Source organism: Thermobia domestica, chromosome 2 (assembly GCF_964235325.1).
Source record: "Thermobia domestica chromosome 2, izTheDome1.hap1.1, whole genome shotgun sequence".
Classification (NCBI taxonomy): Eukaryota; Metazoa; Arthropoda; class Insecta; order Zygentoma; family Lepismatidae; genus Thermobia; species Thermobia domestica.
This window is the reverse complement of record NC_137455.1, coordinates 325,343,393-325,369,367: the sequence shown is the minus strand read 5'-3', so window position 1 is coordinate 325,369,367 and position 25,975 is coordinate 325,343,393. Positions and strand designations below refer to the sequence as shown.

At 36.0% G+C, this 25,975-nt stretch overlaps 1 protein-coding gene across 1 annotated transcript in view; it reads left to right on the top strand.

Moving 5' to 3' along the window:
- LOC145679507 (pickpocket protein 28-like) overlaps window positions 1–25,975 on the top strand; it is a 46,921-nt gene that overhangs the window by 6,148 nt on the left and 14,798 nt on the right. The window contains exons 2-5 of the mRNA XM_081750086.1: window positions 311–523; window positions 4,541–4,990; window positions 16,937–17,138; window positions 20,634–20,904. Coding sequence (XP_081606212.1) covers window positions 311–523; window positions 4,541–4,990; window positions 16,937–17,138; window positions 20,634–20,904 — 1,136 coding nt within the window. The remainder of the gene's footprint in view (window positions 1–310; window positions 524–4,540; window positions 4,991–16,936; window positions 17,139–20,633; window positions 20,905–25,975) is intronic.

Below are 25,975 nucleotides of genomic sequence, written 5' to 3'. Positions count from 1 at the left end.
AGTGTATTTAAGTTATTGCTTTGCACATGTAAAATCTCAGATAGAGATTAATAAATAGTGTAGATTTTTTTCAAATATGTTCATGATTTCACAATGATCGTAAATAATCTAGGATAGATTACAGGAAATTACTAGTACAGGAATTCCCTCATCATCATTTGAGGCGAGATCAAATTAGGCAAAATGGATTTTTCTATCTCGCCTGAAGTGGCAGAAGTTCTAATTTTGGAGAAAAAAGGTAGCTAGTAACCTGTTATACAAAATGGCATAGAATCTCTGTAATTTCAGGGTTTGTTCCTTTCCTTTCCAGAATATTTTGGTTCATGGCGTTTGTGGCGAGTGTAGCATTATGTGCTTATTTAATATCCAACACAATGGATATGTGGCGCAGTTCTCCAGTCATCATAAGCTTCTCTTCTTCGCCAACTAGAATCTCCGCCATTCCATTCCCAGCTGTGACGATTTGCAGCGAGGACAGGATACGTAAAGATATACCTTATGATTTAAATGCTCCTGGAGACGTGTAAGTACTTTTTGTGCATTAGAAAATACCAATAAAACCCTCCGATTAGCTAACCAGCAATTTCCATTTAGTCACCCTGTGACGTCACAGCTTGTTTTTCTTTTCTCAGTAAACCACAAGAAGAGAAGAAGGAGAAAGCATGTAACCTAGCGTAGACAAAAAAAAAAATGAAATGAAATCTTTAAGTTTAACGTCCCACGGTTATGCCGGTTAGGCTAAAGGAGACGGTGATAATGAGAAATGAGTGAAATGGTGGAATGAACAAAGTGGGAGGAAACGGGAGAACCCCGAGAAAACTCACGAGCACGGTGTTTGTCCACCACAAAATCCACACGTAGCGTAGACAAAGTAGACCTACAGTGGTGACAGACAAGATAACGTAGTCCATGCTTTTGCAGCCATTTTCTTTTCTCTTGGGTCTGATTACGTGTGCCTGACCATGTGCAAATTTACAATAGTTCGTCAAATTAGAGAGAGAAAAGACAATCAATCACTTGTCGAGCTTTAAATGATTTCCTAACAGATTTTGCATCTGCATTATTTTTCTGGCGTATGCTCAAATAATTGCGTACATATTGGTAATATGCGTGCAAACTCAAGTGCCATGGAAACTATTATTGATGACGAAACACACGCCAATGTATGTTCCGATACAATCGAGTATAGTAGAGTAGAATAAAGTAGGAGGTAGGTTAAGTGAGGGTAGTAAAGTAAGGTACATGAAGAAAGTAGAGTACGGTACGTTTGGTTAGGATAGGTAGAAGAGGTTAGTAGAGCAGGATAGTTTAGTGCTGGCATGTTGTGGTTTTCGCGGCGACATGAGTTTCTATGGCATTTGTAAGGACTTCAAACTAATAACCCTACTTCTGTAAACATAATAAACAATTTTACTACACTATACAGAGATACTCCACCAGTGAAAATTAATATCTAAGACAGTCCTCTTTCATATGAAGTCATTAATTTTAAAAGTGAAATTACCAGTTTAATGACGGACTGTTCTAAATCTGCACCTTTCCAACATTTGCAAACATGTATTCCTATGTCATTCACTGACCACTAGAAAATAGCTACTCTAAACAGTTCAATCCTTCAACCGACACAAAGCAACGAATCTCGGGGTTCACGTATGTACTTAATCCTAACTTAATTATAATACAAGACTATTCAATTAAGTGTGTTTAAATCATTACACTACTACGTTTATCACTATCCATTTTTGCTAAGGTATACAACAACACTTCTATTGTAATAAAGCTGGAACAGTGGCTGTGAATCAGTTACCATTAACAACACCATTCGTCTCAGCTGTAATATATTCTCATACTGACAATAAGCAGCCCACGGATTACGTCTCCGAAGAAATACGAAAAGGAAACGAAGAGTTACGAAGAGGACCCTACAACTCCTCCATAGGCTCTGTCTTCAGAACTCGCTATAAAAGAGGACGTCAAGAGGCACGAGACATCAGTCTCCAACTGATCAATTTCTACCTTTTCCTCCAAGCTGCTCTCGACGGGAGAGACTCCTTAACCTTACTTCTGTGCTGCATCGGGCAAAAGGTTCACTTCCAATCTCCGCGCTGCACTGGGCAGGAGTTATCAACCCACCTTTGCACTGCTCTGGGCTAGAAGTTCCTTTCCAATCTGCACTGGGCAGGAGATTCTTATTATACCAAATTAAAAGACTTCCACACTGCTGTGGACAGGAGGTCCAAATAATAGAGAGAGGATTATTGCAAGTATTACTTATTTGTAGTTCAGTGTACAGAAACTTCTATATAAACTTTTATAATAAAAAGTTGAGGGAAAAATCCGTGTACGGCTTCTCTGCCGTACATTATACAGTGGTAAAGCTTTTAATTCCAGAGAGTTGACATCGATATTTTCAGTGCTTAACCGAATGATATACAGTATAGGTCACATTTCTACTACAGTGACTTATGTCAATTTATGTAATAAATCTCATAACATTACACCTAGTAGCGCGTATGAAATCTTGCTCAAAGAGGAAGAGGGTTAAACTAAAAACTAACCTTGGGTGCACCACTGAATACTGCAAATTCTTATGACTTTACACTGAAGCAATTTACTAATTCGACTTGCGTAAAATTCAAAGAAAGTGTCTGGAACTCATTATCTATCGCATATTCTTACTTAAAGCGTTGGTTACTGTATACAGAATTTTATTTCATTTGAAACTGAAATTCTTGATTCCGTAATAAGAAGGATTGTTGATTTAATGTAATTTTTCAGAACTGATACTCTTTGAGAATGGATAGGTCTATGATCATTCGTGACCAAGTAACAAACATTAAGTTGTCTGTGCGCGTGGTTTTGCTTCAATACAAGGTAGATTTCTCAGGCGAAGACCAAAGTAGGATTCGGATCCTATCAGTACGTTAAGCAATAGATTTTTGACTATTATGGCTTATCCTTGACTTAGAATCCAGGCAGTGAGCGGATCGATCGTCTATCTCGAAGTGTAGTCAATTTTAAAGACGCATATGACATAATGAGGTTGGATGAAACAATAACAATACTTATATTAGCACTGAACAAGCCTCAAAAAAACTTCTTCAATATTATTATTATTAAACAGAAAAATGTCTAGTGATCAGACGTACTTGTATAATTAGTAATCAGTATGTCTCACTGAGCAGCACAAAATTATCCTATGGATAAGTGTAACTCCTCATGTGTTATTTTTGAAAAAATTGAAATAAAGTATGAGAAACGTGGAAATTGTTTCTGTGACTGTTACGCACCTAATGAGATGAAACTGATAACGAAGTATATTGTAAATTTATTACCTTGATAAGGTTGTAGGTAGAGCAACTTAACACATGGGATTCGGTTTTCCACCATAATCTTTATATTGTAATTTTCCTGTTATGTAGAATATAATACAAAGTCAGTATAAGTGTGGTACAAAAACCAATAGAAAGTTCTAAATGTATTTTGGATAAATAGTTGTCCCTAGTCCCAGGCAACCACAGAACAACTACAGAAGAAGGATACCACAGAACTCTAGGCAAGATGAGAGATATGGGTTTTTGGAATTCTCGCTACTCAAAGCAAGCAAAGAGGAGTTGAAATCCCACAGAGCTCCAGGCAAGCTAAGTGGTTGCGGTTTAGGATTCTCTCAGAGCTCCAGGCAAGCTAAGAGAGTGATTGCGTTTCCATAAAGCTTCAGGCAAGCTAAGTGGGCAGGAGGCTTCAGAGATTAAGGCAAGCTATGAGGCTTCGGTTAGCTTAAATCTCTCAGAGCTCCAGGCAAGCTAAGAGAAGGGAATTGACCAGCCGAAACTGATGTCCATAGAGACTTTACATTGTGTTTTGTACCATCTTCTGGACAGCGGTGGCACTAGTGTTTCTCTTCTGTCACATAACCTGATGGTGATTAGGATTCCTGTCGTCTATTTCTTGTAGTTGTTTCAGTAGAAGAGCACGTGGTTTGATTTATGAATAAGAAGCATGTATTGGTGTTTAAAACTACAGACCATGTGTAGAATTACAACGATAATATATAATTTGTATGTACTTCTAAGTATTGTCTCTATCTAAGGGCAAAAGTGCTATTTAAAAGAGCACAAGCGGTTAAGAACAACAACAAGAAGAAGAAAATATATAAAGAAATAATTTAAAATATTTTGTATTATATCGATATATTTCTTATTTCGTTGCTATGAAAACTTGTTTATCTTGTTGTTAAGGTAACTAGAAAAAGATAGAACGAAGAACCATATTGTTAGAATTGGATGTATATTATTTTAATGTGACAAATACGGTATATATATATATATATATATACACAAAAGTGCATAACTGTGTTGTGTGATTCTTTGCAATCTCGCGTACTTTATAAATATTCAATATATTTGGAACCAGGGAATATAACGGAAGAATTAACGTTACATATTTATATGGAGCCGAAACCGTGGAGACCTTGAGATTAGTCAGAAGTTTTAGTAAACTACCTCAACTTCACGTATTGCATTTTACTGCGTCATAAAAGAAAAATATATCGAAGAACTAAAATGAATACCAGTACAGGAGTTGAAGATGTTAATATTCCAGCATCTGAGACTTCAACGGATGTAATGGATATTTTACGACAGCTAAGACAGCAGATGAATTCCATGACACAAAATTGGAAACTGATGGATTCGAAATTGGATTCCAGATTAGAACTAGTAACACAAAATTTGGATTACAGACTGGAACAAGTAAAACTACAAATAGGACAGCAGATGGATTCCAAATTGGAGCAAGTAACGCAGCAGATAAATACCAAACTGGAAATAACCGACAATAGGATAGAGCAATTTATCCATAGTTTTGCAGTGGTTAGAAGTACCGTTGATGTAGTAGAAACACAAGTCAATGAACATACAAACCAAATTCGGAGACTGCAAGAAGAGGTACATACCATCAAAGATGTACATCAAAGATGTACATCAAAGATGTACGTAAAATCAGTACATTAAAGTGTAATCCTGATCCTGTCCTCAACGTAGTGTATGAGGAACATAGGAGAACTGAATCAAGACCCTTTGAAGAAGACAGCAATTCATCAGAAGGATATTCTGAAAGGGAGAACACCATCTCTAATATCAAGGATCAAGAAGGAAGACCACGTCGAAGGAACCATACACACGTAAAACCTTGACATCTAAGGTATTTTAGTACTAATAATCGTGTGAAATTTAATGAAATAAAATCCTTAACTAAATTCAGCGGTAGATTGGAGGATATCCCAGCGAGTACCTTTTTAGAAACATTTCAAGAAGAATGTGAACTAATTGGTATAGATAAGGCTAATTTCCTCAAAATATTGCCACATATTTTGTTACCACCTTGTTCGGTATGGTATAAAGCGATCAGACGTAGTCTGCGTAATTATTCAGATTTTAAAAATGTGCTGTTAACAAATTTTGAAAACAATTTTATGTTAGCAGACCGGGATGCTCAAATTAAAAACCGAAGTTCTGATCCTAAAGTGGACAAAAGTCTTAACAGATTTTGTAATTTCAGCATATAATAACTTGAAACAGATCAATCTATATCAGCAGGAATCACGCATTATTGCGCCAATAAGAATATTATTACCGTTTAGGCTACAGCAAGTATTGATCTCTTCACAGTGTATTAATATTAATCATTTAACAATAATAGTTCAAAATTATGAGACTCAGTCTAGATTACAAGGTAATAATGGCAGAAATCAAGCGAACCATATTCTTGTTCGAAATATCAATGTTAGAGAAGATTGTAATCATAATACGAGAGGTAATGTTAGATTTTCTCGTAATGGCAATACGACCGAACCTAATTTTAGAAGAAACAGAAATAATAATCATACAGCTTGTAGAAATAATGTAAATAATAGATCTCATTCTTCACGTACTCCCAGATTTCGTAGTAATTACATAGGTGGCAGAAATTTTCAGAATAGGAACGAAAGAACTGGTGAAGTAAATAACACACAGGACTGTACACAAGATTGTGCCATTCAATGCAACCTAATCGAATCTTTTGAAATTACCAATTTAAAATAGATCCAGCTGACGTGGAACGGGTTAAAGCCACGTCAGCAACTTATCCGCAAGAATATAAAAGCCGTGGTTTAAATTTAAATGACAATGCTTCAAACCATTTAAAATATTGACTAAAGTTATGGCGTCCGTCAAAGCATACCAAAAGAAAAATGGATGTACTTAGTTGAAAAGTTAGTTCCTACAGAAGTTTTATCTAAGATCAATATAGATAATATTGAAGTTTTCAGATTAATCCTTAGTGTAACCATGTCTTTATTGTGTGATATCGATTAGTTTTTGTTTTGTTTCACTTTGAATATTGTTATGATTTTATTGTAATTTTTACTTCGTTTACATTCTATGCAATCACATCTATGCATCAATGCAAAATATGCTAATTATGCCCGAATAAATAAAACATGTTATGTTGTATTTTAACTTACACCAACTTTATTGTTAATAAGTATAAATGGTATTGTATTAAAGAATTTATTTTGGACCTAAATAATCAACCAACTTATCATATTTTCAATATGTCTTTCTCATCGATATTTTTCTAAAATTAAAATAAAATTGATTATTGGACAAATATAAGAATGATATTGAGATGATGAAAATAATATATTATTTCATGAATTGTAATTTATATGTATTTATAAGGGCTATTCAAAAAGTAAGGTAACCAGGTATATAAAATGTTTAACGGTCCAGGATTCTTTTTTTAATTGTAATCAATTCAAGAAGTCGTATAGTTCGGAAGCGATACATACAACGATACTCTAAGTATCGTTTCTATTTACGGGCAAAAGTGCTATTTAAAACAGCACAAGCAGTTAAGAAGAAGAAGAAGAAAATATATAAAGAAATAATTTTAAAATACTTTTTATTAAAACGATATTTATTGTTTTCGTTTATATGAAAACTTGTTTATCTTGTTGTTAAGGTAAGTAGAAAAAGATAGAACGAAGAGCCATATAGTTAGAATTTGATGTATATTATTTTAATGTGACAAATATGGTATATGTTGAATATATATATATATATATATATATATATATATATATATATATATATATATATATATATATATATATATATCCAAAAGTGCATAACTGTGTTGTGCTATTCATTGTAGTTTAGTGTATTTTATAAATATTCAATATATTTGGAACCAGGGAATGTAACGGAAGAATTAACGTTACAGGATATTATAATATCTACATCAAGATCTTTGTTGTGACGGTAGAAGATGACATCAGACTGTATGATTATTGAGATATTGCCTAAAATTATCACAAATTCCTAATCTTTATTTTTACTTAACTATAATAATTTGCAGAGACATATATAAAATTATCATTATTCTAGACTAAACAAGTAAGTTTGCTTCACAGTGTAAAATTACGGTATACTTCCAAACTATGCGAATTCAATACTCAAACTTGAAGTAATATGTCTATAACTACTGGTTGCATTATTTTAATAAGCTCAAAGATAAAACCTGTTCCTCAGACGCTGAATCCATATCAAAAAGCCGTTACTCGATATCCTTTACTCTTTTTTTTCTACAGTGATGAAAATTCAAATTGGAAATTATTAATTTCAACCACTTCCGGTTTGAATATAGAGTTAAGAAAGGAGATAAATATTCTACTCTTGAGAAGCAGAATCTATTGCAAAACATCGCTTCTCGATTTCTCTGAACAGTTTTTGCTCAAAGAAAATCAGTATTCAATAGGAAATTAGCAGCAAATTTCAACAACTTTCACTTTCAGTAGTGTTGTGGGCTTTGATGATTTGTTCCCTGGAAATCTTGAATCGATACCAGGAAACCACTTGTCACTATCTACATAGCACGTCCCAGGGGCGGACTGGCCCACCCTGCTACCCTGCAAATGCAGGGTGGGCCCCCCAAACAGGTGGGCCCCTCCACCAATTTTGGTGGAGCCGGAACGCTTTTGAACTGCATTGTCCTCAGACCAAGCTTCGAAGAAAGAAATCGGATCAGGCTTCGTTTTTTTTCAGTGCGGTAAAGCGAAAAGAAATTAGTCGCCACTATCAACAATTGTTTTATACAAACCTCAAACAATTACTATGAAGTTGCTGCCCTCGGCTCGTGTTTTATTTGTATATTACATCGAAGAGCAAATCCGATAGCAGCAACTCAACTATTGGAACACCAGTTACGTGTCATTTGTCGTGGAATACAGATGTGGTTGTGTCAGTATGGATGGTAGGAGTGACTGTAAGATTACTGTAAAGAAAATATATAAAAGTGGTGCTAAAAAGCGAGAACACAAACGAAGCTGTGATTTACAAAAAAGCTGCAAAAAAAATGAAATGAAATCTTTGAGTTTTACGTCCCACGGTTATGCCGGTTACGCTAAAGGAGACGGTGATGATGAGTAATGAATGAAATGGTGGAATGAAGAAAGTGGGAGGAAACGGGAGAACCCCCCACGCACACGGTGTTTGTCCAAAGTTCACTTGGCGGGGACTGGGATCGAACCCGGGACCCCAAGCACCAGAGGTGAACACTCTACCACTGAGCCACCGCGGTCCCCTACAAAAAAAGCTGCATCTGACCCAAAGCAACGTAGGCTATTTGAATCTGTGTAGCCCTAAGAAACAAACGAGCGTGATGTGACTCATTCGAGTACTGCAGGACAGTTGCCAGGTATTTTTTTTTCTGTCTAAGGTATTTATAAATTATAATGTATACACCACGTCTTTGTATGATTTTAGTCAATTGTAGCTTATCTTTTATGGCTATTTTTACTTGAAATTACACAACTTTAACAGGCGAACACGAAATTAACTGAACTGTTTGCTACCGCGTAATGCTTTCAAACGTGTCAGATCAGGCTTTCATGGGTCAGTGGTCGAGTCAAGACTGCTTGAGCCACGGGTCGGGTTAGGTCACCTACACTAGGGTCAGGGCTGCTCTAGCCACGGGTCGGCTCGGGTCAACTTTCTTATGCGCCGTTTCGGCTAAATCCTCGGGTCGAGTTGAACGTCAACCCGACCAGACTCGTGACCAATAGGTTTTAGCCGAAACGACGCATAAGAAAGTTGACCCGAGCCGACCCGTGGCTAGAGCAGCCCTGACCCGACCTGTGACCCAAAGAGGTTCGACTCGAGCCCTGACCCGATGAAGCCTGACTTGACCCGTTTGAGAGCACTAGCTGCCGGCACTGGCCTCAGTAAGCGTTGGTGTAACTTCTAAAAGTGCTGAACACTTATGCTGTCAGTCAAATCAGTGTGTATATCGTGTAAATGTTAACTTCCCCTTAGTTATTTAAAGTTAATTTAAAATAAAAAATGTAGTAAAATGTAAAAATTATTTGTGATGTGCAAAGTAGGTATTCATATGAAAAGGGGAGTTGGGGCCAGCAGAGGGATGTGCGGACTACACTAGACGATAGACGATATCTAATCATTCTGCAACATGAAGATATGATATTATGACTTACTTATGTCAAGGAAAATCTTGCGTTTCGAAATCTATCGCAAATTTACCTCCAATCGCATTCTTTGTGTTGCATATTTTGGGTTTTCTAAAACATGACACTCATTTGTTTAAATAAATGGTTTAAATTCATTACATAAAAAAATAGCACTATATAAATAACTGAAAGCACCAATTCCGATATTGTGTGTGTTTACAATAAAAATGATAATGCCAATTACTCTCTGTATGAGTTACTATTAAAATGTTCCTACTTCAGATTTTTTGTAATTAATGTTTTGTTTTTGTATGAATATATGCATATGGGATACTATTTATGGGTTCGATGATGGACTTTTATATGTAATAAATATGAAGAATGCCAAGTACATTTTTTTACATTTTTATACAGTGGGCCCTCATTTCAGTTTAGCAGGGTGGGCCCTATGGTTGCCAGTCCGCCCCTGGCACGTCCAGAAAGTAAGTTCCGTTTCAATTTATCTCCGCTGCAGCGCTCCCCGATAGACGCTCCCCGATCCCATGCGCGATAGACGCTCTGTATCAAGGAGAAGAAACGTGCGCCATTTGGAGATCGCTGTCAGTCATGTACGCTTTGTTGTGATTGTTTACAATGTCGGTGTTAATTGAAAATCCTGCCGCTTGTGAAATCAGAGCGGTGATTCGTTTTCTGAATGCGAGGAAAGTGAAACCAAGTGAAATTTATCGGCAAATTTGCGATGTTTACGGACAAAATGCGATGAGTGATTTAATGGTGAGAAGATAGGTCCGACAATTCAATGAAGGACGTAGTGACGTGCACGATGAAGAACGAAGTGGGCGTCCATCTTTGGTTACAGAATAACTGGTTCACGCGATTGATGACAAGATCCAGGAAAACCGCAGCGACTTTCATCTGTTCTTACATCTCAAGTCTTTCCTTGGCGGTCAACACTTCAACAATGACGACGAGCTGAAAGAAAATGTTTCCAACTGGTTGAAGACACAGGCGGCAAACTTCTATGAAGAAGGTATACAAAACCTTGTGCCACGCTATGACAAATGCCTGCAAAATTCCGGCAGTTATGTGGAAAAGTAGTTTAAGAGTTGTAGAAGTTTGTGCAATAAATATTTTTTCTGTATCTGTACACAATTTAATTTTATTACTAAACGGAACTTACTTTCTGGACGTGCCTCGTATTACCAGTTTTGTTCTATGGCCATAAGTGCTGAAACCGGAAATGGTTAATTTGAACCATCTCGGTTTAGATAGAGTTAACGTAGAAGATGAAACTTTTACTCGAGATAACTAATCAGTTGCAAAAAAATTCACATTTCGATATTTCCGTCTTTTCTCTGTGTCAATCAGTTTTGAAACCGAAAGTAATAATAAAATTCAACTACTTCAAGGTTCAGTAGAATGTTGCGGGTGGTGATTATATGTTCTCTTGAAACCTTGAATCGATTGTAGAAAACCCCTTGTAACTACCAGTATCTTTTACCATGTTCGTTCTATGACGATGTGTTGAAATCGGAAGCCGGTAATTTGAACCACTTCCGGTTTAAACAGAGGGTTAGTGGAGAAGATTGAACCTATTTTTGGGATAATTAATTGATTGCGAAAGAAACGCAACTCGATGCCTCTTACCGTTTTCGCTCTATGGAAATCAGTACTAAAACCGGAAGTAATAGTAAATTTGAACCACTTCCGCTTTTAGTCGAGTGTTGCGAGTAGTCCTGCTATGTTGCCTTGAAATTTTGAATCATTTGTAAAAATATGTTTCTCGGTATCTGTTACTGTTTGCGTTCCACGGCGATAAAAGTTGAAACCGGAAATGGCTCATTTGAACCCCTTCCGGTTTGAATAGAAGAGTAACGACGGAGGTGAAATCTCTTCATTAGACATTGAATTGATTGCAAACAACCGCTTCTCGATATCTATTAGTGATTTTATTCTGATACCTGTCCACCGACAGAGGACGAAGAAAGTCGTCCCAAAAGACTTCCCACACTAGGTACATAGCATATAGTTTCGAAGTCTAAAAACCGTGACACCCTATGCTAATATACAGTACATTCATAGTTATGACTTGTTTCTTTTGAATAACAACTTATTATTCTGAACTTCATTATATTTTGAAATAGAGGAGTGAACAACTGGAGACTCTTCTCATCAGTTTGTCCTATTATAAACTTCCCAGACACCACAAACACTACAATTGAAGAGGAGGACTTATTTACTTTCATACAGCAAGTAAGTAAATTAGTATAGTTACTAATACTTGTATCCTAACATGCTTTTATGGTGTTCTAAGTTTAGATAGATGAAATAAGATATTTGAAAATTATCTTCCTAATTTAAGTTGAGTTGATTTTGAGTTTAACGTCCAATTCAGCAGCAAGGTTATATGAGACGTGGACCTACTGATTAACGTGGAATCCGAACCACATGAGCTCCCGCCAGTGGTCTCCCACGCCAAAGGTGCGTACTATCGTTATAATTTCCTGTTCAATCAATACCACTCCTGAAAGAAAAAACATCAGCAACTGCTGGGTGATCTACATTATGCAGCTGTTAAAGATAGAAACATTTACCAAATCGTTGCCAGCTTTAATTTCTTGGGCATCCATACGAAGGGGTAGAGAATTTTCGGGAGTTCAGCTGATATTTGTATACCAAAATTGATCGTTTAATTTTACTTGACCTTCATTACTATTATAACCTCCTGGCCAGTACGCGGGCAGGTGTAGCCGCCGTGAAGGTCAGTGGTAGAGGTTTCCCACTTACCCCATGCAAAGTTGTGCCCGTGGCTTTATTGTTATTAATTTTGTTTCAACAATATATTCATATGCGTTAACATGTCATAATGCTCACTTTATACAATGAATTTATTATTTACTTAAGAATGATTGTGCAAAATTCAATAATAATGTTCACTTCACAAGGTATGATAGTGATTCCATGTATTCGACAAGGAGACCCCATTAGTCTTCATACATTTGTATTAGCAACTACTGCTCTACTCTACACTGTATATAATAAAAAAGACAAACCATGAAATCAAATGTTATTCACTGCGTCTTTGAGCTGTATGTTGTTACACTGTCGATGATGTCATTTCTATAAGCTGAATGTTGTTACGCTGACGATTCTACCATTTCTATATCATCAATGTTTGATTAAGCTATCATGAAATCATCCAAACCGAGGAGACCTATTGCATTTTTTTTTTTTTTTTTGGCAACATTCGCTAACATATTTCCAACATTATTGGTTATTTTTACATTATTATTTTTTCGAAGCTAGAGAATAAGGTAAGTATCAATTGCATGAAATAATAACATTCTACATTGTCTTTGTAGGCCGTTCACAGTGAGAAACATACAATTGTAAGTGGAACGTTTGTGGGGAAGACCTTAAATTTTACGGCCGACTTCCTACAAATCTTTACTGAAGACGGTATTTGTTATACCTTCAATATGATTCCCTTGAAGAACATATATAAAAAGTATGTGTAAGTATACCTGAATCAACATTATTTATGTGCATTGGTGTACGCGTACCTGAACCAACACTAATTGATGTGCATTGGTGTAAATATCTGAATCACCATTAGTTGATGTGCATTAGTGTAAGTATACCCGAATCAACATTAATTGATATGCATTGGTGTAAATATACCTGAATCACCATTAGTTGATGTGCATTACTGTAAGTATAACTGAATCATCATTAGTTGATGTGCATTAGTGTAATATACCTGAATCACTATTAGTTGATGTGCATTAGTGTAATATACCTGAATCACTATTAGTTGATGTGCATTAATGTAAGTATATCTGAATCAAAATTAATTTATATGCATTGGTGTAAGTACACCTGAATCAACATTATTCGTTGTCCATTGATAGTAGGTAAAACACTTCTTCGAATATATTATTTATTTAAAAGTTATTTCTTAAAGTAATCAAATATCATGGAATCATTTTCACGTATCTAATAATGAAAGAAACACTTGTAACAATTATTAATGTATGAAAAATCGCGTTCAACAAATCAATATCGCAAAATCTTAAAATCTTAATAAAACTTATGCCGATCGTTAATGTTACGTTAGTATTGGATAGTGTTACAAGTACAACGTTAGTGCTTCTACATACAGGAAATTATGAATAAATTACACTACAATTCCAGTTTGACATCAAGCCAAAGTAGCTACTTTTATAAATAAGCTTTAGGGCTAACAATGATATATCACTCGTTAGTGCTATGTTAGTGTTCGCCAATATTACAAGCACAACGCTAGTGCTTCCACGTGCGGAAAGTTATTAATAAATTAATATAGTGTTTCTACCCTGAAGTCAAGCCAAAATCGCTACTTTTACAACTAAGCTTTCTTGCAAACGAAAAGAATGCCAATACAGTGTTATGTCACTGCTGGTTAGTGTTACATGCACAACGTTAGTATTTCTACATACAAGAACTTATTAGCAAGTTAATGTGACGATTTTGGCTTGATGTCAAACCAAACTCGCCACTTTTACAAACATGTTTTGAGTATAACAAAAGAGGTGTAAATCGACATTTTTAAACAAATAAGCTCTGCGGAAAGCAAAAAGGACGTTAATTGTTAGTGGTGGTTAGTGATGTCAACCAAGCAGAGATTCTAGTTTGACTTCAAACTAGAATCATCATTTAATAAAATAACTTTCTTGAAGAATAAAATGGGTGTCGATCCTTAGGTAATGCTGGTTTATGTTACAAGCACAGCGTTGCTCCTTTCTACATATAGAAACATTATAGAATTAAAGTGGCGATTTTAGTTTTACGAAAAGGATAATCACCACACTGACAAAGTACTTTTTGGATAATAAAGAGGTTGTTAATCATTACTCCTACGTTAGTGTGGTTAGTGCTGCAAGCACAATGTTAAATTCCTACTTAGAGAAAGTTATTACCACAAATGTGGCTTGACGGCAAGCTACGATCGCCTCTTTAACAATATAACTTTCTGGAGTTAAATAAAAAGTTTGTAATTTGTAAATGTGAATTTCCTTCCTTAATAAAACGGAAGGAAACCCTAAACCTAATATGTAGATGTATAGTACAAGCGAGTTCTTAGGGTTTTCTTAGAAAATGAGAATAAAGAAAATATAGCTGTATCTATAAAATTGGTGAACTACCGGCATAGAATTTTCCAAATATAGATAACGATAATTCCTTTTAACTTTCCAGTATACCGGGTGTACCAAAACTCCAAAGAGACATGCAAACTCTTGTTATGAGTGAAGATACGAAAAAAAATAGAAAAATAAACAAGTTGTTTGAAATAAGTGGTTTTCAATTTAAAATAGTCTAATTTATTCAATCGCATCTGCTTTTGGGCTTCACACTGGTAAAACGCTCTATGTGAAATTAAAAACAAAAACAACGTTTCCAGTTACAGCAGGTCATTCGAACAGAACGTAAGAGCACGCAAAAATCACACAGAGAACGTGTACATTCTTATATGAGGGAAATTAGAACAACTTGAATCCATTTCTCAATTATGCTACATTGAGGGGGAACTTAGAACATCTTGAATCCGTTTTCTAATAATGCTATATTGGGGGAGAGACTTAGAACATCTTCAATCCATTTCTAAATAATGTTATACTGGGGGAGGGACTCAGAACATATTGAATCCATTTCTCAATAATGCTGTATTAGGGAGAATTTAGAACATAATGAATCTCTTTCTCAATAATCTTGTATTGGAGGAACTTAGAACAGCTTGAATCCGTTTCTCAATAATGTTATATTCGTGGAGGGACTCAGAACATCTTAAATTCGTTTATCAATAATGTGTATTGAGAGCGAACTTCAAACATGTTGAATCCGTTTCTCAATAATGTTGTATTGTTGATATGGTGTGAGTTCAAGGGGAAAGTCTGCTTCACTGGCAATGTTGCTAAAGAGAGAGATTTCCTTTATATTTTACTAGCTGAAAATACCCATTCTTCGCCATGGAGACTGTATTTGGAAGCCAACGCCTGCGGGAGTATCTCCATTCATCTCAGCCACCCCGAAAATTATGGATTTGACACTAATATTGCTAATTTCGGATTATTTTTACATGTCTCGGTAACCCCTCACAGGTAACCCCCGGCCCGCATACAATGGTATCTGAATTTGAAAGTCATCGCTAATGGCAGTGTCACGATTGATCTCAGCGACTGCGGAAACTATGGATTTGACACTAATATCGGTCATTTTGGATTATTTTTACATGTCTCGGTATCCCCCCTCCCGGTAACCTGCGGCCCTTAACAAAATGGGGTGAATTTGGAAGTTAATGCAATTGGAATTTCACCGTTGATCTCAGCGACCGCAAAAACTATGAATTTGAGACTAATATCGGTCATTTTTTACTAATACCGGCCAGGGGTATCATTTTACATGTCCCGGCAAATGATACCCCTGAGACCCCCCTGGTTCGAATTTTGAGAAAACCCTTCGTCTTGTTCTGGTGTCTGGACCAAGATACCCGTGACCAAAATTTGGTAGCTCTCGGTCCAGTCGTTTGGTCTCCAGGTCGCACACAGACAGACGCACAAACAACCTCTTCATTTTATTTATATTAGATACAAAAAGTATGAGAGTGCCTTATTTTTCTTGTCCAGGATGTTTGCCAGTTGAACAACTTTTGCAAGTATTAATCTTTTATACTTTCCATTCTTCTTAGGAGGATTATGTCAGCTTGGACTTATGTCCGTACCGTCCCATTTGTTTCATTTAGTAATATATTTCCTTTCTCCTTGTTATTTCGAGCAATTCAGTTCTTCGAAAATAGCCTACCTTGAATTGGAAGAATTCTCTGAATTTGAAATCTCTCAAAGTGTCAACTTGACATTGTCAAGATTTAAATGCTATTTGGTGCATTACAACTTTGCTCTGTCAGGATCTTCTAGGCGCAATTTACTGTTTTCTGGAAGTTTCAAGGAAGCGTTTTGTTATTGCTTTTTACAACTCACTGGATGCCAAATGCGTGAACAGTTAACTTTCGTGTACCATTTACCTTGATTAAGCAGTGAAGAATATGGAGTACTAGAAAATCGAAGAATATGTAAGTATAAGAAGCTCGAACAACTTTAGTGTGTATAATAAAACTACACTAGTTTCATTTAATTTTTATCCAATGTTTTAATGTTTTCTCCCTATATAATTTACTTTTGCAAATCTGCGTTTACATGCGGGATTAGTATTCACTATTTTTTCTGTTTTTTAGATCTCTCCTACTATCAAGTTAACATAAAATGTCCGTAGAATATCTAACATATAAAATATATAATAAAAAAATATTAGTACCGAAAAATGGCGTAACCATTTGCGGAAAACTTTTTTCTCATCAGGTGGGCCATTTTTGTTCTTTCATTGTTGGTCTTACAGGCGCCATTTGCCTCAGACAGCAAATGATAATTTGAGCCTCAAATGGTCTCCTGAAGCAGGTTATAATTTGGAAGGAAACACTGAGCATTTGTATCCGAGACGAGTTCAAGAGGAAGGATTCCAAAGCGGATTGCACATTGTAATAAGAACTGATCTACTTAATAGCCACGCCATGTGCTTCTCTTCAATTGATGGAATTAAGGTAAACATTTCACTCACGTGGTGTTCCTGTCGAGAGTATCACATTCCAAATCATTACCTAAATTCAGTGAAGTAACGTATTGTGTTAGTAAGAGGAAGTTGAGGATTATCTGTAGATGTTTTATACACAAAGTAATGCTGTGATCCACGCAGGGTTTAGTATTTGCATTCTGAAGATTAACTAACCCGATAATCGCAACAGCACTGCAGGTAGTCTATCAAATAAAGATGATATCCATAATTACTTCCATAGGAACATATGGGGAATCAATTTTTGATTGCTGTAAACTGAAATCTTGGGATCAACTGGGTGGATCATCTCCACCAACAAGCTCAATTTCTATTTTTTGAACCCTCTATACCCTCGCCAAAATTGGTGATCCATCAAGTGGTTCCTGAAATTTTGTTTCCCCCGAGTATACAAACAAACAGAGTAAATGTACATGGTGTTTTGAAACAACACCGACAACGTTTCGAACGTGATTCCTGACACCAAGATAAGACAAAAAGTATAGACCAATTTGGGTGCACAAATGTTTTCTTTCGGAGTTGTAGACTTTCGAAAACACGAAAAAATGAACTTTAAAGATCCTTTGGTCCAAAGCTGTGAAACCTACCGTAGTCGGGTAAAGATTTTACTTAGGAACTAGTATATGCCCTATCTAAATATCCATGTTTCAGAATCCTGCGGTACTTCCGCAACAATTTTTATAGAGATAGTTGGTGAGTACTTCAAATTATATAACCGTAGCCAAACTCCCTCTGTAAAAATTGTTGTGTGTGTACCCCTAGGATTCTAAAACATGATTTTTTGGGTGGGGCACATACCAGTTTCTAAGTCAAATCTTGACCCGACTACGGTAAGTCACATAGTTTTGGAGCTATGTAACTTTAAATTCATTTTTTTTAAGTTTTCGGCAGCCTATAACTCCGAAAGGAGGCGTTTATGCATCCAGGTTGGTCTATATTTTTTGTCTTGTCTTAGTGTCAGGAATCACCTCTCAAACGTTGTCGGTGTTGTTTTGAAACACCCTGTATAATAAAGAGCTTTCGATAACTCCTTAAATACCCATAAAATAGCATCTACTGAAGAGAGTACGCAGCATATGGTAGTAGAAGAATAGAATTATTTTGTTTATGAAGCACCCAATTGATCTCTCTTAAAATTCCATGTTCTGTAATATAAGAACTAAATTCATAGAAATAAATATTCTTTTCTTCATGAATGTAATGTTAGTACTAGTATATCATGCAAGCGTTGAACTTCGAGAATGTGAAGTCAACCAAGAAGTGTTTTCACCCTGAAGATGTTTACTGGACAAGAATTTGAAAATATGTTTACTTCCTTGTTCCTGTATGGCTAGCATACCAGATTTTGGCTTCGGAGACTAGGTTCGAGCTAGCTCGTGTAGTTCGGTTCCCATGTTAAGCTGAAATTATAATTCATATACAGAGTTTGTCTGTAAAGTAATGAGACTGGCAGTCAGATGGCGCTCCAGTCCCCAGCAGCGCGCTTCCCGGTGGAAGGGCAGGACTAGCTCAGGAGAGTAATGCTCCCGCAAGTAGGAACGAAAAACACAGTTCTGATTGGTTGGCGTTATCCATTTCTTGCCACATTGCATTCAAATAGCAGAAATCAAACGGTTATTGCTGTTGGTGTTCGTGGCCGAGTGTGCTTCTCGTATATGCTAATAACGAAAATTTCTTTTGGCGTGAGTTCAAACCCGGCCCGAGGAAAGTTTTTTTTTTACATTTTTATGACACTTTTTAAATTAAAATATGAAAATAATACTCAAAAAAGTGATTTACTTACTTTTGTGCAGGTAAGTAGTAGTAGTAGTAGGAACGGGTTAGAAGCCCCCTCAGGGCTCGTTTTGTTCCCCTTGTACTCCATGATATAAATTTTGTGACCAACTTAAAACAACCAGCTAGGATAGCGCGTAAAACAGCTGGCTAGAGTAGCGCGCGAAAAACGTACTTGCGGGAGCATTACTCTCCCGAGCTGGTCATGGAAGGTCTATGCTAAACAACGCACCGTACAGCACTAGGGTCCGAGCTCTGACACAGTGAGGATCATGCGTGAAGCACCAACTGTTTTTGAGTTTTTTTAGAAATATTTTTGTTGTGCCATTTCATTTAAGGAACTAAAAACGAAACCACTGCCACGTTTTCCAGCACATTTACGATAATATAATATATCAATATATTGTACTTATCTGTTATAGCAGGCGTAAAAACGGACTGATCACTTTACATAACTCTCCCTCTGCCATTGTGAAAACAAACTCAAATTTAATTGTATGCACTCCATCAACAAGTTCGTATTTGTTTCTTTTCGCAAAGGATGTTTGTGTTTTGCCCATATTTAATCATCCTCTTTATTCCAAGTTGTTGGAAACCGCACCTTCGGCACTTGTTTACAAAGAATAAAGAAAAGTTGAATCAAGCTCTGTTAAATGGAGAACTTTTTTAACTATTTTAGAAGTAGACCGTCGGCCGTCACGTGTCTGCAGCCACTTATCGAAAATACGAGAAGATAAAAATGATGTAATGCACATTTCCATGTTAAGCAATAGTAGCTTCCTGGTATAATGCACAATGTTACTGAATGCAGTTACAGTACTTACATGCCCATAATAGTAGATCGCTATCTTTCTATCAACTTTTCAAAGTTGAAATTCTTGAGACGCGCCAGCGTGTTCTTATGCTGAAAATTAAAGTTGAATTTTTACTCAAACATTACTTTGAAACTTAAAAGATAATGTTTTAGATTAAAAACTTGGCGGTTGCAAAATTGTGAAACTTAGTACAGGAATCTGACTAGGGATGCGCACGAGACAAGATTTGTGGCTGTCTCGTCTCGAAAATGTGCTGTAAAAGTGATGTCTCAACTGGAAAAATGTATATTTCCCTATTGAAAGAGCCGTGTCTCGACTCGAATTTTGTCAGGAAAATCCTGTCTCGACTCGTCTCTTGCGCATCCCTAAACCTGACATTATCTATCAAAAAGCTCACAGATAAAATTTCATAGCTTTATGGTTATTAATGGAGAAGAAAAATGTAAAGGTGCTTCAATTCAATTTCCTTCACTGCGTATCGTGTAACTTTCTAATTTTGTGCAAAGTGAAAGAAATATTCGTATGCGGAATATACAAATCTTCCATACATCAAATTCTTGACATACGTGCAATAGTAAGAAAAACGAGCAACAGAAAGACATACTGTCTACGTGGGAATTCCTCGTTTTCTGCGGGCTTTAACTGAAATAAACAGTTACTAATAATTAATTCCAAAAATAATTCTAACAGATCGTTGAACAAAACCACCCACCAAATTCATATTTCACCGAATATTTCTGATTTTCGACAATTGAAATTGACAACATAGTCAACTAACGTGACTAGTGTTTACCGAACTAAAATTTAAAAAAAAAAAAACTAATTTAATGTTTTGTAATTCCTAATATCTTACCACAGCATTTACGTGACTTTTGTAGGTATCGCTTCATAGCCCTACCGATTTACCACAAATGGATAGAAATTATTTGCGAATGGGAGCAGGACTTGCAATGGAAGTTAGCATCAGCCCACGAGTGATGAGAACAAGTCCTAGGTTGACGAACGTTTCTCCGAAGAAAAGAAATTGCTACTTTCAGAATGAAAGAACTCTCAGATTCTTTGAAGTCTATGGACAGAGCAATTGTCAAATAGAATGTCTGGTTAATATCACATTCAGTGGTTGTGGTTGTGTGCCTCCAATGCTGCCAAGTAAGTAAAACTTATTTATAAATATGTTTGCTATAGTTATCCTAATTATAATCTGCATCTATATTTAAGGGAATATCTCTAGCAGGTTTCGTTCTTCGCTAAAAGTTAGAAACTGTTTTCACATGATACAAGATTACTATTTTTTCTAAATATACAGAATTCTTTGGTGCTGCTTGTCCTTTAATAGAACAGACCACCCCTCTGATTTTTCTTAAAACCGTCTGTAGATATTTACAGTATATTTTTCGAACTTTTTTAAATACTGCAAGTAGTAAAACAAACAATATTCAGTCTAATAAGGGATGCAACCACTGCATGAAACTTTTTCGCTCAAATTTCTTCAACTAAATCATGTTAAGATGTATTTATTACTGAAACACTTATTTATGAAATGCAGGGTGTTTCAAAACAACACCGACAACGTTTGGGAGGTGATTCCTGATACCAAGATAAGACAAAAAGTATAGACCAACTTGGGTGCATTTCGGAGTTATAGGCTTCCAAAAACATGAAGAAATTAACTTTGGAGGTCCATAGCTCCAATACTATGGGACCTACCGGACGGGTAGGTATATGTAGTCCGGTCAACATTTCACTTAGGGTATCCAAAAGTACGTGTTTCAGAATCCTAAGATACTCACGCAACAATTTTTATAGAGGGAGTTTGGCTACGTTCATATAATTTGAAGTACTCACTAACTACCTCTACAAAAATTGTTACGGAAGTACTGCAGGATTTGTAAACATGGATATTTGGATAGAGCACATACTAGTTCTTAAGTAAAGTCTTGACTCGACTACCGTAGGTCCCATAGTATTATAGCTATGAACTTTTAAAGTTCATTTTTTCCATTGTCGGCAGCCTATAACTCTGAAAGGAAGCGTTTGTGCACCCAAGTTGCTCTATACTTTTTGTCTTATTTTCGTGACAGGAATCACGTCCCAAACGTTGTCTGTGTTGGTTTGAAACACCCTGTGTAAAAAAAATTATAAGGCGTTTTCGGCTGAAGAAAACTCCTCCCAAAAGTAAACTACCGTGTTGTTCATTTTCTTAAATCAGAAATGTTTTTGCCAAATATTAAGGTTATTAATGAAATAATTGTTCATTAAATATAATCAATATCGCATCGGTTGTATTTGAAAGAGGTGTTGAAGAAACTCACCTCAAGAATAACCTAAACCTTGTAGGTATTTTCATGTGAAGTGATTTATGTAGCATTATAGGATTATTAAAGAAATATCTATTTACGTAATATGAACAAAACCGCCAAAGTATTTTTTAAGGTAATCGTCCGAGAAGGAACTTGCCTTCAAGAGTATATTACCCGTTGAGAATTTTTCATGTCAAATTACTTATCAGGTATTGTAGGATTATTAATAAAATACGAGGAAAGTTAGATAAGTTTCTGGCCTCGGAGTGAAAACATGACACCAGGTACCCTGTGATAGCTTTTTGTTCAACGTAGTTACCTTATAGGCTGACACACTCAATACAACGTTCTTGCAGCAATTCTATCCCATGATAATAAAACTTTTAGTCTTGTGATGCAAACCATGCCTCTACAGTTGTTATGACGTCATTAGTGTTTCTAAATTCAGTTCCTTTCAGGTGCATCTTAAGTTTTAGAAAAATATAAAAATCTGAGGGGGCCAGATCTGGAGAATAGGAAGGATGGTCAAGGATATCGAACTTCAGTTCACACAGTTTGTGCATTGCGATGGCTGCTTTGTGGCAAGGAGCATTGTCTTGCAAGAAGGTGATGTGTTTGGACAGTTTCTTTCGCCTCTTTTCCTTCAATGCGGTGTGCATTTTTCCAACAGGTTTATACATTCAATATAGTATCTGTTTCCAGATATTCGCTCAGTATTACCCCCGCAGAATCCCAAAATGTGACACACATTACTTTCCCAGTGAGTTTGTCTCTCGACATTTTTTAAACTTTGGTGACTTACTATGGCACCACTGCATAGACTGAGTTTTGGTCTCGGGATCATACACATGTAATTACGTTTCCTCATCAGTAACAATTTATTTAATAAAGTTGAAAGCACTCACTGAAAAAAACGGTGCAACATACTCTGTGCACAGTCCCGTCTTGTTCGCGTCTGATCTGCTGTGAGAAATGTGGGCACCAACTTTACCGACACTTTTTCATAATAAGTTCTTTAAGCAAGATGTGATGGACAAGCTCCACACTGATCCGTATGATCTCTGCAATACGTGACAGACCAGTTTGCCTGTCTGCGAGAACCATGTTGTAAACACGATCCACAGTCGCCACGGTCACCATTATTTTTGGTCTTCCACGCCTCTCATCATCTTCGGTGTTCCCCCTGTTTCCCCTGAATTCTGTTAAATACGATTTCACTGTGCTATATGAAAGACAGTTATTGGTCACTGTGTGTGTCGATACATTATTCTCTGTAATAGACCTAATATAATTATCTATAAGTAGCAGAGAACCCTACTTAAATTGATAATGTATTTGTTTATAAGTTACTGGCATAATAATATTATGGGAGGGAAGTATTCACACTTGCTAACAACTATATTTTATGTCTCATTACACAGGGACCAAAGATATGCCAATTTGCGGTCCAGGAAGTAACTTTTGTTGTTTAATTGCAAGAAGTAAGTATGTTAGTGAAAGTTTAGTTTTTAGCTAAATAAAAAATGTTTATACGAAAAAAATAAATACATTGATATCCATTATATGACAATACTGCTTTATTTCCTATTCCAGTTCAATACAAAGGAATATTCAATTGCATTAGCATTATTATTCATGCCAACAAAAAATGCAAAAAACAACCTCTACATTTTTCTGTAAAAAATTATCGAAAAATAAAGACAAATATAATTAAAATTTAGTGTCGCTAATAGAGAATTACACAGATAGCATTTTCTTTCCAAACTGTCAGAGATGAATTTTCATTCAAGATATACAATATGTTGAGCCATAGCAGCACACATAGTAGGGCTTACGTAGGCTTATGGTTGGGCGAACACATTCGCCCAACTTAGGTTATTGTGTTTGTGTTTGTGTTATCCAACCGACAGTTTGTCTCAATTTATTCAACAACTTGCACTAGTAATCACAATATTACTTCTCTTGTGGGGGTCACATTTTCAATTGTGTTGGCTAATGCTTGGAAAAGCGGCATATTGCAGCGTACAAAGACAACGTTGGCAGCTATACAGACTACCATTTTTCACTTTTTTGTAGGGGTTACATTGGCAATTGTGTACGCAAGTGCTTGAAAAGTAGCCAATTGCAACGTACGAACAATATTGGCAGTTAGCTAGGCAAATTATTGGAAAAGCGACCAATTGCAAGTAAGGACAACGCTGACAGCCATTTAAATGCTTGTAAAAGTAGCTAATTGCAAGTAAGGACAACACTGGCAGTTAACCAGACTACCATTTCGTGGGAGTTACATTGATAACCATGGCAAATGATTGAAAAAGCGGCCAATTGCAACGTAGAGACAACGTTGGCTGTTAGCCAGACTTCCATTTCCAATTTTTCGTGGGGGCTACGTTGGCAATTATTTTGCCAAATGCTTGGATAAGTGACTAATTACAACATAAGGACAACGTTAGCAGTTAGCCAGGCAAATGCTTGGAAAAACAACCATTTGCAAGTAAGGACAACGCTGCCAGTTAGCCAGGTAAATGCTTGAAAAAGCAGCCAATTCAAGTAAGGACAACGTTGGCAATTAACCAGACGACCATTTCTCACTTTTTCGTGGAGGATACATTGACAATTGTGTTGGCAAATGCTTGGAAAAATAACCAATTGTAACCATTTCAAAATTTTGGGCCTATGTCTGTAGTGTTAGGGAGTCCATTATTTCAAAACATGTTCTAAAATAAATATTTTTAACATTTTCTGTAAGGTATGTGGACAAATGAACGGGTCGTAAAACTCAAAATCATCTCAACTCAGCGAACTAAATTGTTGTGCCTCAGAATTTCTTATCCACTTAGCATGTGGTCAGCACGTTATAATTTCTTCACTCTAATTGCTCATAGTACTAAATAACTAATTCCATATACTGGTTTCCTTTGGTTTACTCTTAATGCGCCTGTACTACTATCTTATTAATTATGAACATAATATTCCTTTCTTACGACCATCTAATGTAAAGCACAACTGCAGAGCGAAGTGATGGAATGGCACTAACAATGACAAAATTGTTGAGCTATTTTGTAACGTATCAAGCTCAAACGTAATATATTTTGTGCTCCCTCCTGTTTGTATGAAAAGTGAGAATATTTGTGTAATTGCAATACGAGAACAAAATTAACAATGGAATAACCAAAGGTATTGCATAGTCCGGAATTATCTGCATATGTGGGTAATACTGCACACACCAATGGGTAATGCTGTCCAGTAGAAAAGAACTGTAAACAAATCAACTAGGTTTCAAATTGACGTAGTAGTACTGAAACACAAATCTATTATTTTATCTAGGATTTGCTTGAGAATCAAATATGAAAATGATAACACGTTCTGGGAGTCTACAACGTTAAGTAAATAATGTTTACTTAAACACATAGTATATCGAAAAACGTAATATAAATTTCTTAGATTAGATTTGAAAACATTTACACGTGTTTTGGAAGGTTTACATAATTTCAAACACACATAGTTCAAATCTAGTAATCCTAGGTGCTTTAAAGACATGAAACACAAACCATTAGGCTCTGTATTGTCTGTATTTTATTCTAGAAGTAAATTCAATATATTTTCCTTGAAGCCGCGATCTAAGAGTTTTTTTTTTTTTTTCGAAGTTGCCAATTTTCTCTGTCCATTGCACAAATTATCACGAACTAAATCCCATATCTTGTAGGATTTATGTTTTGCAGTTTGGAAATAAATATAGATGTCTAAAATTCGATATCTTTATTGAGATAGAAGAACTAAATTACCTTATTAAGGCGTTCAATTTAATGGTTCTTCATTTGCATTGGATGCTCTCGTGCTATGAATATAACACCGAGTAGCCCTGAAAAGACGAAACCACTTAACTATTCTACTATGTAAACCTTCAATATAATTTCTTT